Raw genomic sequence first — 15138 nt, 5'->3', positions numbered from 1 at the left:
TGGGAACGAGAGGTGGGAAAGTCCAATTCATTCCTAACTACGAAAACATCGCTCCACAGCGATTCAACTTTCGTAGTTTCATAACTGTAGAGGGCGTTACTGGGATCGAGTCGTTTAGGGCGTTATTTAGTTTTCTGAATCAGCTTTTGAATTATGTTGTATCATTTATCTTAGTTAAATATTTTATACAACTATCCAACACCACGATTCGCCATCAGTTTCACGAGATTTTTATGTGATCTTGAACTTTGGTCTAACGTTTTTTACTTCGGTCATACGACTTTGAATTCGCACCACGCTAGTCCAAGCAAAACCACATCTACGTGGTGCCAACTTTATACATCTTAAAATGATACGTCACCAAACACTGAACTTTAGCGTTAATATTCAACACTTATTACAATATTTTTTTTATCGTTTAGTAGTTTTTTTATTATCATCAGAACAGACTTCTAACCAACATACGTGTTACATATCTACAATCTAGATATAATATGTAATGCTACTACGTTACAATTAGTGTAATTTTACATAAGAATTTGTTTACATTAAAATTCACAGACAATACATCGGTGGCGATTCTTTTGAATCATTCACTGAACTATCATTATGTTCATACAAGTGTCCAACTTAAAAGTCCCACCTATATCTTTTCAGACTGACCAGTTAAATGACTCTTTTGAAGCATTATTTATTTATCTATTGTTTAGTGAGTGCTAAACAACAGAATCGCCACCATCAAAACAACATCAATTATGTATTCCTAGGGCATTACATCAGTGTTTGACCATTACCTGGTAATAACATATTTTAAAAATTTTTAGGTGAGTTTTGACAATACAGTTAAATAACTTTTTTTGTGATCTCCATTATCTGCTCTGTGATAATAACAGTATGTTAGTCAAAATATTAAAAAAAAAATCTTAAAAATAATATTGCACGTTACTTTAGAGGTGTTTTTGATAATACTTTATTCCACATAAAAATAAACGAATACTTAGATACAAGATAATTAAGTTTTTAAAATAATGGTTAACCTAATGGTTACTGTTTCAGGAAAATAAGCCGTATAAGGTTACGTTTTAATAGTTAACTTACACAAAGTTAACTAATAAAGAGCGAATAGTTAAGTATTTCCTACTAGCCCTTAGTAACACGACTGATATGCTCACACATTCGAACTAAGCTCCGACTTTCTCGCCTCTAGTATTATTTTGTTTAGGTATAATACCTCAACTGCTCACTTCGAAAAAGTACCTACTTACCGACAGGGCCGGATCTACCATACTTATGGCTTTTTGGGCTTCAGCCCAGGGCCCCCAATCAAGTCAAATATTTTACTGTTCCATTTTTTTCTATACCTAATAAGGTAGGCCCCTAAGTAGTACATATTAGCCCAGGGCCCCCTAAACTGACGGTCCGGCCCTGCTTACCGATGTTACTCGAGTAGGTTGCCCCTTTGAATCTGGCGCAAAATCGACAACTTTCGGATGTTGAGCGAGGCTGGCCTCAATTGCTCGAAAGTACACTATTCGATTAACTTCGCGAGTAGTGTAACTGAGGACTTTTACTACAAGAGACGAGTCAGCCGCAACGAGAAAACTTCAACATTATTGCTAAAACTCTTTACAAAGAATTATTAGTGCAAGCTATGGAAGTGACAAAGACGACTACTGGGTGCTGGCCCTCCGATTGTAAGATATAACAAGATTTCTTAGGGTTTTCGCATACCTATCAACTCTGAGCCGGATAGAGAACTTTTTGTCCTTTTTAACCTGGAAATTGCCCCTTTTTTCTACCGCTGCATATGTTCTGGTATCTCTGCGAGATCGAATCAGAAATAAAGAGATCCATATGAACATGAAAGTAACCGACATATCCCGCAGAATTAGCAAACAAGTAGTAGTGAGTGTGTCATATTATAACTCACTGACAGAAAGAAGCAGCGAAACAAACTTTATCTGCAGGTAAAAAGTGAGGAAACAACCTTTTGCCAATTTTCTTATCGATATAAAAAGGAAGGCCAGCACGCCTATTGGCTTTAAGGCCGATCTACACGCATTCCAATTATTACACAAAATTTATTTATTTGTACTCAAATTTAAGCCTTGTTGCAGTGTACTTTAATTTTAATTTATATAAATTCAGTTACATTCACATTCGTTACAAAGATAAGCACATTGCTAATTTTACATTTAGGACAAAACAGCAATTGTGTAATAATTGAAATGCTATTACATACTTTTAAACAATTAATTAATTCTATCAAAGATAGGAATATGCCTAAAATATCATCTTTTAAAAAAATATTATGATCTTGGATAAGCGCTTATACATTAATATAATATTTATTAATAATACTGAACGCACAGATCATATTGCAATAAATAACCAAACACAAAAAACATAGCACTCGGAAGGTTTCTTTCAAATAAATTGGCGCGAAAGTTGTTTGGAGATGTCAATTAACCACAGATATGGATTAGAGCAATTAACACTTGAGTTTGACAGGACAACTGTCAAAATGACAGGTGACATTAGCTAGCCATTCGCGCCAACTTTGTTGAATACAAAATACTTTTATCAAGAACTTTTCGTAATAATATTACAAGCAGATTACAACAAACAAATCCTACTTATATTTAGAGAATACGATTATATTAAAACGCAGGAAATCCATACGATATGCCATTTAAACTTTACCTACACTTTTATTTACTTTACATAATATAATAAAGAATGTACTTTTTATTATTATAATAATCATTAATCAAGCTATATGGAATCTTACAGGATTTGCCTACCTGAAATGTGATAACTAAATACACACGTAATTTTAAAAGTAAACGAATACTTTGGTTACAGTGTTTTATAGCAGATAATTTGTTACTAACTTTAAATAAAAAAAAACAGTGTGACTAGATAAAAAATAGGACGTAATTAAAAAAAATTTTTTTTTTAATAATTTAAAAATTTATGGCAACATTTCAGCCAACCAGCCAGTTAAATTAAAATTTTAGTCATCACATTAGGTAGCTTGTGATATATAGATTTATATATTTATTTGTAAGATAATATACATTAACGTGTCATACATGGTTACGGTATTTCTTTGATACTTTTAACGACGACAACGATTTATTAAAGCGTTGAAATGGCACGACAGATACAATCGATGGTTTAATAAGAGAAAGCTCACATTAAAATAAAACAAAAACAAATATCACATTTAGAATCACGAGCGGGGAGTGTGTATATTTTAAATATCCTTTTCTATTTACATAATATACGTTTTTACAATAGATATTCGGGTAATATTGTCAAATATACATACCTACAAGCAGGTACTGTGAAGCGATACACGGTTATGTTTTATTTATGTATACTTAAACGAGCATTTAATTTTTTCAAAACCACTTCTTATCCCGTCCCTATGTAAAGGTGCTCACACAATGGGGACAGTCTCGTGTAATGTATTTTAATATTAACTATAAAGCATTACGCTTGAATTTCGAATCTCTCATCGCATCGTCACATTACACTCGAATGCTCCCAGTGTGGGGGAATTTTCTAAAGAAAAAAATGCTCGTAAATGCAATTCTTACTTTTTCGAGTTATCCCACTAACGAAAATAAATATTAAATAGAGATTATACTATTCGAGACAAACAACACACATCTATGACTCATATACATCTTTGAAGGTGCTGTCAAATTAATTATAACAAATAATTACAAGAAATAATTAAAAACGCGATGATGATTATAAGTTAAGTAATAATTAAGTACATGGAAGTGTGTAGCCGATTATTTCTTACAACAAGTAAAGCAATTGTGCATTTAAGATGACTTTATATGAAGTGCAATGACATTTGAATTCGGTATTTCTTAAACATTCTTCTATAGTTGTTTTCCTAATAATAACATCAAAGTAATACACATTTTTGACCCCACTCCTAAACTTGCAACTTCTACACATGTTTGACAGGTCAAAAAGTCTAGTTAGTCTATGAAAGGCGAGTTGAAAAACACATGGATAACGTTATGGTTCATACATACTTAAAGAAACGTATATCATTTTGATGTCCATTATTACAGCTGAAAAGTTATAATCGAAATCCAAGTTTTGCCTATTTTGGTTGTCACAACTTTTGATCAGAAGTTTTTCATTAAGCGTTATCTAACAGTATACAATACTGCGAGAAAACCTATTGTTGATTTGTAACTGCCACGATTTTGACTGCCTGTTGTTGTAGAGGGCGCTGTATTAATTATTACTTACTCGGTGCGCAAACGCAAAGGGAAATATTGTGCGCGAATCCCGCCGGCTTAGTAGGTGGGGGCCGTGTAGTCAATGTTGCCTGGAAATTTGAAAAGACGTTGGTTAGATTCCAATTTTTTTAAATTATTAGACCATTAAGAAACCATTGATATATTCCTTTATTCAATTACACTTCTAAAAAAAAAACACCAAATATCTACCAATGGGACATTTATCAGATCTTTTAAAGTTAACTACCTACTTCAATAGAAGTCGAATAAAATAATGTTACATCTGAAATACAACACACGTATAAACGCAAAAGAACCGAAGTCACTGAATTGGTTTTGAATTGCCAAGTAACTTTAAAATCAACTGACTAAGCAGATTAAATAAACACATCCAATAAAAATCGTATTGGTATATTAACAAGGTCTCGGTCTTGTCTCTAGGTTCATCATTATCATCGTCATTATTATATCAGCCACAGGACGTCCACTGCTGAACATAGGCCTCCCTCAATGCTTTCTATGTTTCCCGGTTGGTAGCGGCCTGCGTCTGTCTCAAGGTTAGGTCTCTCCAATAACCCATCTGGTTTTGTATGCGAAAACGATAGGTTGCAGTAGAAGTGGGTACAAGCGACAAGTTACAATGGACTGGCGGTAGCCGTCGCTCATCAAGGAAGTCCAAAATAACCTGCTGCTCGTAGCCACAAACACATCAATGTTTTCTTCATCCTCCTATGCCTTTTTTTCCTTTTTTGTTTTGCGACTGAAAAGTACATTGAATTGCATACCAGGGGAATTGTGTGGGGCTTTTCCTGTTATAAGAGCATGGTCTCTCTGTTTGCCCACCTGGCCGTGTCTGCGAAAACAGCAGGTCGTTTGTACACGTGATACCTTTATAAAAACAATCGCAAGGCAAGACGTTGGAGGTTTTATCATCTCCATGCTCTTCCGTGGGATCGTCAGCAATTGGGCATGGGGATGACCCGAGAGGATGCACCATTCCAATCGAGTTCGGGTGGGGCTCGCTCCAAAAGCGAGCCATGATCTGGAAAGGAGCCACGGACGAATGTCTAACAGGACAATTTAACTCAAAGCTCCATCTTATTGGGCTCCGGCGGATAGGTACCATAAGGTTTTAGAAGTGTGTAGTTCCAAGGCTAGGATTCTCGGTTAACGGGTTATTTGGCAGCGTCTGCGAGAAGGCATCGGCGACAGTCACTCATCAAGAAAGCCCTGTATAACCTGGAAGATTATACTGGAACGCTTAACAAGATCTCCACCTAGTTGTTGTTTGTGGACTGTTCTCTCTCCACCTACCTGGCTGCGTCTGCGAGATAGGCGGGTCGCTGTAAGCGGGCGGCGCCCTCCACCTCGTATGTCGGCGACAGGCATTAGCCAGTCGTCAAGAAAGCCCTGTATAATCTGAAAGATGCTAGGAAGCCCTAACATGCTCTCTACCATGCTAACCAGCTGTCCAAAAACACCTTAAGGAATTCTTCAAATTATGGTGGTTCTTCAAGCATGTTCTCCGCGGATTCTACAACTCTCTAAAACCCGGTCGCCGAGCACGTAGAATTTCGTCCAATGACCCCAAGCTACCCATCCTTATCGCTCGAGCGTAATTATATTGCTGTGGCGACTGTGCGACGGGCGGCCGCAGTGAGTGTGCGACTATAGTCTAGCTCACCTGGCTGCGTCTGCGAGAAGGGCGGGTCGCTGTAGGCAGGCTGTGGGTCGGGCGCGCCGGGGTAGGCAGGGAAGGCGCCGGGGCTGCCCACAGCTCCCTCAACCTCGTAGGCGGGCGCGAACGCCGCTTCAGCACCCATGCGGAACCGCTGCAGCGCGAAGAAAGCGCAGCCCACCTGATGAAGGCATCGTTGGGGCCGTTAAGGATAAAGTTTGCAACTCTTCGGGAACCCTAACTTCGGACTCCTCCTATGTTCTTCTGATTAATTTCGTTGCGGGTCCAATGACAGTTTAACTTTCCCCCGGGACAAACTTGACCTTCACTGGTTGGGATTTTATTGGCGGTCAAGCTGTAGATCCTGGCTCGGTGGGTGGGTGGTTGAGTGATGTCAAATTGACATTTTAAATACGACGAATTTATATTCATTGATATAATTCAGTCAGAGGTGTAAGTTATCATGCATACAACGCTTCTGCTATCTCATATAAAAAGTCAAACTTGGTTTTACACAGTTAGAAAGAGATGAAAAAAGCTAAGAATTTATACAGTAGTTACACTTACCCAAGCAAAGATCGAGAAGAAACAGAAGGCGATGGCACCCTGCATGTTGTTGGCGGTTCCGTAGGGGGGGTTGTCGGTCTTGCCCCAGGCGTTGGACAGGTAGCAGAAGCCCACGAAGTAAAGGAACGCCCAGAACGCTGAAAAAGTCATTTTAATACTCTTGTATTCATAGATATGGAATTATATTCTTCAGTGTTTATTATAACTACGTTCGGTAAGAACGTAGTTATAATAAACACTGAAGAATATAATTCTACTAAAAATGTTCTCAAACTTTAAATGAGGTAAAATAAATCTTACGATAAAAAAGTTCACGTAGCTATAAAGTTTTTTTATTGTCAATAAATAAGTGTTTGTTACACTTCGAAGTCTCGTGATATTTCTATTTACGACTACTTTTGAGTCGTACTGAATAAAATGTTCGAAAGATTACGCAAGAAAGGGTCCAACAAAATATCTTGGCGCCCAACATGGTGCGATCAACAGACGATAAAATGAGATAAGAATTGAATTGAACATGGTCCTCTTAATACATTTTGTATTTCGTCTTCTACATTATGCATGTAGGCTCGTCTTAAGAAACTAAGTAAAGATTTAAGCCAGACTTTGATGGATATTTAGTTCAATGATGGTGTCTCTTATTGAGATTTGATCATGTTTTGTTGAGTCATTTCAAAATTTCAAGTAAGAACTCAAAAAAAGTAGATAAAGGGCATCAAATCAAGTTACATTTCAAGCTTTATTTTTCTTTCTTTACACAAAACACTGTAGCGCCATTGAGATAAATTGGCAGTAAGGCTCCCCTATTCACAACAAATGTCCACGCTCCAATGAAGTCTATCACGAAGTTCAAGGTACAATTGCCCACATCAATCCGAGTCAAATAATATGAACTCAGGCCCAATTTATTTCCGATGACATTACACCTTACCTACTTTCTTGGGCTGATTTAATTTACGTCGATTTAAGAAAAGGTCACGAGGTGACGGCAGTGATAAAAGTTGCATTACCATTTTTATCTGCCATCATAACCGTATTAGGAAGATAATAGCCAAAATCTTTCGTTACGGGACTGATTCTGACCGGTGTAGTAGGACCTCAATTTTACCTGAATTCATTGATAAAAGGTGAGATGGAGTATGATCAGTATTGATCAGTAAATAAAAATTAAGTCGTTTTAACGAAACCCTGCTATTGAATAATAGTGTGGAGATGGGGAAATAGACAGCCACTGAGAAACTACTCCACGCATCCCTATTTACAAATAAGAGCAATTGTTTTTTGGCATCTATTTCCCTGGCACTCCAACCCATCAATATTATAAACCTTAATAAGTTTTGGACTTAAATTACAAGAATAGGTACTGTCCTGTCCTAGTTCTCAGGAACAGCCAGTTCTTATAGGTTGACATTTTTTTTTATGTGATAGGAGGCAAACGAGCAGACGGATCACCTGATGGTAAGTGATTACCGTCGCCCATAGACACCCGCAGTCCCAGGGGCGTTACAGGTGCGTTGCCGGCCTTTAAGGTAAAGATACGCTCTCCTCTTGAAAGCTTGCAGGTCGTATCCGTCCGGAAACACCGCAGACGACAGTCCATTCCACAGTTCACACACAAACATACTCTACTGCAGTACATGTCATACCTAAATGACGAATGCAAAGGCAAACACCCACCCAGTTTAAGCCTTGACATACAAAAGCGCTGCCATCGGACACATAGCTAGTATTATACATACTACACTAATGTATAGCGGCAGTACACAAGTGACATCAAAACACTGGGAAAGAAAAACTACATGACATAAGTTTTCTTTTGACAAAAAAGTTCTTCGATGACGCCCACGTTTGGTGAAATAACCTGATTATTATATAACGTGACACAGTGTGCCATAATAATAATGTAGCGTCGGCTAGGTTTCAATAATGCAGGCATTTTTCCGGGGCCTGTAAGATCGCAGATAAGTAGGTCATTCTTGACTTATGACACCGAATAGTATGATGTGCTTCCTTAGAAGTATTTAACATGCCTAGTTTTACAGATATATGAAAGTTTTGTGCATGTTTAACCATGTTTATGATATTTTTGTACTCTCAGTTTAGAGTTGAAATAACGCTATGTCTTTGGAGCTCTTAAATCACTCACACATACCTACATCTGAGTCATTTGCATGCATGAGTCTCTTTTTTACGACGATTGACTTCATTTCAGAAATACCAACACGACACTCAAAATGAGTGAATACATTTTTATTGGGTACAACTCATTTTACGACTAGATAAATATGTACAGCCAGCGTCAAATATTGCATGACAGACAACACAACCAAAGTTCGCAATACGTCTTTGTTACAATTGGAATAAGGGTGTGTTGTAAACTTTTTGGCCACTTTGGGTGTGACGAAACATTTGACGCTGGCTGTACAATAAAACTCGCCAATGGAATGGCAGAGGAAATTATGCCGTGCTCTGCCAATCGAGCCGTAGTATCGATGTGGCCCTAATCGAAACAGGAACTGGCTGAAGATTGTCAATCTTTGAGTCGGGGATTAGTCCGACTGAAAGCCGATACTGAAGGACAGCCTTTATCCTATTCGCGTTAACTTTTCATTTAACGTTTGCGAAAAAGTGGCGCAAAAATACTTCTTTAACTCATTTCACTCAGTCACGACACGAAACTAATAACACTAAGTTTAAGTATTCGTTTTCTTACAAACAGTTATTTTCTTTAACCATTCACGAGTCAAAATGAAACCAATTAAAAAAGGCATAGATCACTACTGTCAAATTAAATTCAAGAACCTGCAAAACAGCAATTTATTTACAACATTGCGTCATATTCCAGCAATCAACAGCAACTTAATTAGGTGCTTGGAATAAAGATTCCACGGAAAAAAGGTCCATAAGTCGGCTTATGCTGAGCGAGGACCTGTTTGGTACAATTTTATTTTAATTTTAAGTTTTAATTTGTATTGTGTTGTGCCAAATAAACGTTTTTTTATTTATTTATTTATTTTATTTAAGTTATTAACCTTTCTGCACCGTATACTTATCTTTAATGATAGCTAACCTACATATCACAGCTCCAAGAGTCGAACGTGGAACAATGCGTCTAATGAAATAGAGTGGGCTCACTCGTTTCGAGTTACGCGCTAAGTGGAATTAAGTGCTCTAATAAAGTTCGCGCGAGGGTCAAGAGGGCATAGGCACTGAGAGAACAGACCAGTAGGTTCTGTATTTGCTCTTCTAATAATGATGACCCAGTTGCTTTGGGCGATGCAGACAATAAATCGCTTTAAATAGACTTGCGAGATACCGTTTTAACACAAAAAAGATGCATTTTCCTTTGGATTAGAGACATTATAGTGATGTCCAGTCCTCAATCTGTTCGCTTGCTGGATAATAGGTCTAAGTTGAAATCAGATCTTTCTGATAGAGCCCTTTCGCCTTCTACAGAGCTCCAAAACCTTTTCCGTTTCGGTATGAGACTGGTTAAACAGCATCTGTTCGGCGAATTTTTCAAAAACTTGATTATGTTGAACCTTGCAGAACCATTAGTTTAATGCATCGATGGCCAGAGCGTACGTGTCTGGCAATGGCATAGTTCGATTTGGTTCTGGTAATCCTATAATATTTTCAACGCAGTTTAATTGTGTAAATGTTTAATTAATCCATCATCATCATATCAGCCATAGGACGTCCACTGCTGAACACAGGCCTCCCCCAATGCTTTCCATGTTTCCCGGGTGGTAGCGGCCTGCGTCCAGCGGACTCCAGCGCCTTCCTGCTACCTTTATGATGTCGTCGGTCAACCTTGTGGGTGGACGTCCCATAACGAATGTTTAATTGGTTCCAGCATTAACGTGATTGCTGTATCTTCTTACATTTCGCTCGAGAAGTCACGGATAGTAACCCACTAATAGTAAGGGTCAGTTTAGGTAAAATATACGCTGCTGTAACCCTGATAGCCTTGCACTAATAATGTTCGACTTAACCTAGATTGAGTAGATGCCCAACTTCCCAACTATGTTGCTAATAATGTTGTAGTAATTAGGTAACATAAATAAGGTAAATAAATAAATTGCTAACTAACATAAACTGGAAAGACCCACCAAATAACACAAACTTCCTATATCAAAAGTAAATATTATAATGTAATATTAATTATTAGAAAATTAATGGCGTTAATGATATTCCTCTTAGATTAAGTTGTACAAACTAGTTGTAAAATTACGAGTAGGTGGTAATTTTTTATAACATAAATTAAGAAGTTAAACATCTTGCTATCTAATGACGTTGCAATAGGTACTTTTTAACGAACTTCAACAAAAGGAGGTTCTCAATTCGGTTGGTATTTTTACAACTAAGTTTTTAATTTGATGTGCTGTTTTAACTGCGCCTCTACAGTTGTTAGTTACTACTCGGTGTGAAGGTAGCAATTGTAACTAATCGATTATTGATTCATTGTCTGTCTATGGTGCGATTTGGTCTCTGTGTGACGAATGTACTAAATATTTCACTTTTATGACAACAATATAATAATAATAATAAATACACTTTATTGCACACCAAACAAATAACATAACAGAAGAAAAGGAACACACAAGGTACAATTAGGCGGTCTTATCGCTATGAAGCGATCTCTTCCAGACAACCTATGGTGAGGACAGTTACTTGAATATAATGCCTGATCGCATATTAATGATAGGTAGATATCACCTGGTAGTCATGAAACCTGCATCTCTTGAAAAAGTTCCATGTTGAAAAAAGAAAGCTCAAGGTATTTTTTGTATGGTTTTGAGCGTCTATGAATCTACTGATGATGAAGATGACCAAATATGGTTTACCTACATACCGAAAACCTGTAATTAGAATACATCAATTTCTCACACCCGCTATGGCCTTTACTGCATTAGCATTCTTCGATTGTGTTCAAGAGCCAAAGAGTTCCATTTAAAAATTAGACTTAAAATATCACAACCGTTCGTTCGTTCGTTGCGCTTCAAAACAATCATGGTGCTACACTTTTTATCTTAGCGCACATCCTAATAACATCGCTCCAAAAATAAATGTCACAGAGTATAAACCCAAGCTTTCAGGCGTTACGAAAACGAAAACGTAGACGCCTAGATTGCCAGAAGGCATCTGAATATCATGGATGCTTATTTATGGCAGATGTGTTATTCAGTGGTATTGTAGTGTCGTAAGTTATTCGAGAGGCATAATAATATTCTTCTGGTTGGTAGGACGGGAAATAAGTAAGGCGGGCCTCCCCAATCTGCCTGGCCAGCAAGGGGAGTTGGCCAAATCCTCCCTCTAGCTAGTGAATAAGAGAAGGTCGTACGATTCCTGATTCGGCGATAGCCGAACGGTGAGGGTGTCGGACTGGCCGATTTGTGATCCGAGGAACGGTGGATCGATCCCCGCCGCTCGACTATTATGGTGAACCCACTCGTAACACAAGCTTACCACAAGGGGTTAACGGGATTTGTATTTACAAATTGCTATATTCTTTAAAAAATGATGATGATGACTCACCAGAGAAGCCCAGATCAGCCAGCACATAATGCTTCCTCGTCTTCACGGAGGACATCTGCTCGAAGAGGTATTCGCCCACGATGAAGCCGACGGATGCTATGAACGCGATCACAGAGATGCCGACGCCATAGTTGCACGCATTGGTGTCTTTGTTGTACACGCAGTACTCCTTGTGGTCTTCCTTGTCCACGTACCAGCCCTTGGCCGATATGCAGCCCATCACGATCACGCTGAACAGCTGTAGGATACAGTTAGGTTTATACAGGGTGTTCTATATGAATCAAATAGCTATGGAGATATAGATCGTGCCAACTGCCATCCACGAAGACGCGCCCCACTATTCTTCCTCTAATGAGTGCATGAGTGCACACGCACATTACAATAATGACGCTCGGATTGCTCGGATCCAACTCCCCGCACCCCGCGCTTCTTTCGACCAAAAATTGGTCCGGCGCGTCTTCATGGATGGCACGATCTGTAGCTAACTAAAGGTCCTCTACTTCTTTCTACCTAATCTATTAAATATGTATTATTTTCATGTGCAGGACACGTACCAGCCCTTGGCCAATATGCAGCCCATGACGATGACGCTGAATAGCTGGAGGTACAGCTAGGTTTATACAGGTTTATGCCAAAAACTTTTCTTGAGTTAATGGCTAATTATAGTATTTAGAGTTTATTTTATATTTTTTTCTTAGTATGATATAAATTGTGTAAATAGAGACTAGAGACGAAACGGATATCCGGTAACTATCCGGTAGGCCGGATATCCGGCCTAAATTTACTATCCGGCCGGATACCGGATAGTAACTCACTATCCGGCCGGATACCGGATATTAAAAAACTACGACAATATCCTATTAATAAAATGAAATACATTAATCTTTGAGGTAAACATCAATAAAATGGCATATAATGACGTCTTTTATTTAAAGTCCAAAAAGTTACAAAAAGCCATATTAAGGCCTCTAAAAGAGTAATTTCTTTTTCTGGACTATTCACTCTAATGACGAATACATAAACAGTATATACTGTTAAATCGAAATATTGCCAAATAAAATAGGCGATCTTTTTTTCACTGATGATCTGATGCAATTCAGTTAGATTATGCAGCAAGTAAACTAATTTAATTTTCGCTATTCAATCACACACTCACGATGGCAACCGAAATCGTCCGAATTGATCTGCCCCCTAGACAAGTGGCAAAATCTGACATTCTATTCGGACTGATTCGATTTTCGAAAAGTGAGACTAGTCTAGTCTACTAATAGACCCACTGATCGCGTTCGAAGCACCTGTGCGGCGCTAAACTCGTCACGACATGCAACGAGACAATGGGCCAACTATTCGGCCGCCGGATATCCGGCCTAGCAGCTGGCCGGATATCCGGTATCCGGTATCCGGCCAAACAACTATCCGTTTCATCTCTAATAGAGACCCTAATCAAGTGTTATTTTTTTAAAATTGTAATGGTTAAAAAGAAGTCAAGCTGGCCCTCAATATTAAGAATTTGAGTCTCTTTCTTCTTTTCAGCCAAATGACGTCCACTGCTGGACAAAGCCTCCTGCCTCCCCCAAGGTTGTGGAGTCTCTTTACAATCATCCTATTTTTAGTGTAAAATTAAGAGAATTGCATACTTGAGGCTTTTTAAAATATGTATATTAAAGTTAGATTATAAGCTCTACAAATGTAGGATAAACAAGTAGGTAACATTCCATTAATTTACCTAATAATTTAGTAAAAGAGGTTGTTTACTTTATTTTTTGCGTCTAGATTTTTAAAACTTGTTATATTTACTACACCTAATTTAGTAACAAGATCAATTCAGTCTTAGAATTACATCTATTGCATTGAAATTCTACTTAGAATAATTTCAATTTCTGGAGAGATTAAAATGATCAAGACATCTGAATTTATTTTTTGACTATTGAATATTTATGCATTTCTATCAGATAAACTGCTCCATTAAAACAAATATAGACGTAAGCTGGACTGGAAACATATATACCTACTATTTTTTTAGAATGGTTAGTTAAATGTTGTGTAACTTTATTTCAATTATTATAGAAAATAAAAAGTAAGATATAGTAAATGAACCTCACTTAATATTATCAATTTAATAAGTAGGAAGGATAATGATAGGAATTTCAAATTAACGGCCAATGGTTATCCTTCTAGTTTTGTATGAGGAGCAAAGCTGTTGTATAATACTTAATAATCTAGAGTGTGACTTAATAGAGCAAATAATATCTAGCATACTAGACTTGTTAATAAACTGTTCAGTTACATGGAAAGTCCCTAGTTAGAAAATATACCCATTACAAGGGTAATTTCTAATTATAGCATAATACCGTTCATGTTTATGTAAAATAATTCAATAACAATACAGTAGGTAGTGTTACATGTTACGGTTCACTGAAAACGATAAGAGATACTGCATTTTATAATGATTGAAATACTATGAGAGTGTGCATTGAGGGTCACTCTAAAAGCTATAATTAGGGTTTCTACGATTGGAGGAGTTGTAAAATGAATGTGCTCACCCAGCAAACCGCCCTCACGATCACAGGAGGCCTTTGGATAAAAGCCTGAGGGTCGAACGCCCCGCCAGCCTTTCCTCCGCCATACGCGCCCGCTGTATCCATTTTTACACTTACGTAAGAACTTTACACAAATTAGAACACTAAATTAAACACCACATCAATGGCTCAATAGTCACACGACCTCCTCAAACCCCGAAAACCAATTTATATTATCGATCGCGCAGACGACACAGATGACAACAAGAAAATCTGACACTTCGTTTTCAATGGCCGCTGCATCGTTTGACATCGATCCAGTTTGCTCGACTCTGATTGGTCGAAAGGAGGTGCGCTGCGAGTTTCAACCAATCGTAGCTCAAGGACTGGAAGTTTCAGGATTTTCTCGGAAAACTGCTATGGAACTGACAGATTTGTAAATGAAAACATATTTCAGGGACTTTCTCGACGGAAGTTGCTACGAATTTTCACGGATGGCAGTTTTAACGCCTTATTTTTGTGGTGCCACTGTTGCCCATTTGCGCGTTTATTATTTACTAGCTGA

The 15138-nt window shown here is 37.9% G+C and overlaps 1 protein-coding gene across 1 annotated transcript; it reads right to left on the bottom strand.

The window, feature by feature from the left end:
- Nucleotides 1–2986: 2986 nt before the first annotated feature.
- Syngr (synaptogyrin) lies at nt 2987–14921 on the bottom strand. The gene is made up of 5 exons (XM_028322741.1): nt 14598–14921; nt 12055–12292; nt 6517–6653; nt 5956–6130; nt 2987–4360 (listed from the first exon to the last, which is right to left on the bottom strand). The coding sequence occupies exons 1-5, from the start codon at nt 14697–14699 to the stop codon at nt 4329–4331; spliced, it is 684 nt and encodes a 227-aa protein (XP_028178542.1). The 5' UTR covers nt 14700–14921; the 3' UTR covers nt 2987–4328.
- Between the last annotated feature and the right edge of the window lie 217 nt (nt 14922–15138).

The sequence above is a fragment of the Ostrinia furnacalis genome, unplaced genomic scaffold (genome assembly GCF_004193835.3).
Source record: "Ostrinia furnacalis isolate ACB-3 unplaced genomic scaffold, ASM419383v2 OfSCF0465, whole genome shotgun sequence".
NCBI lineage: Eukaryota > Metazoa > Arthropoda > Insecta > Lepidoptera > Crambidae > Ostrinia > Ostrinia furnacalis.
Note: the sequence above shows the minus strand (reverse complement) of the source record. Positions and strands in the feature narration are given on the sequence as shown.

Coding starts and splice junctions, on each gene's coding strand:
- Syngr (XM_028322741.1), bottom strand. CDS start 14,699: ATGGATACAGCGGGCGCGTATGGCGGAGGAAAGGCTGGCGGGGCGTTC. Junction 12,293..14,597: donor TCGTGAGGGCGGTTTGCTGG/GTGAGCACATTC, acceptor TGTATCCTACAG/CTGTTCAGCGTGATCGTGAT. Junction 4,361..5,955: donor CTTCTCGCAGACGCAGCCAG/GTGAGCTAGACT, acceptor TCAAATTTCCAG/GCAACATTGACTACACGGCC.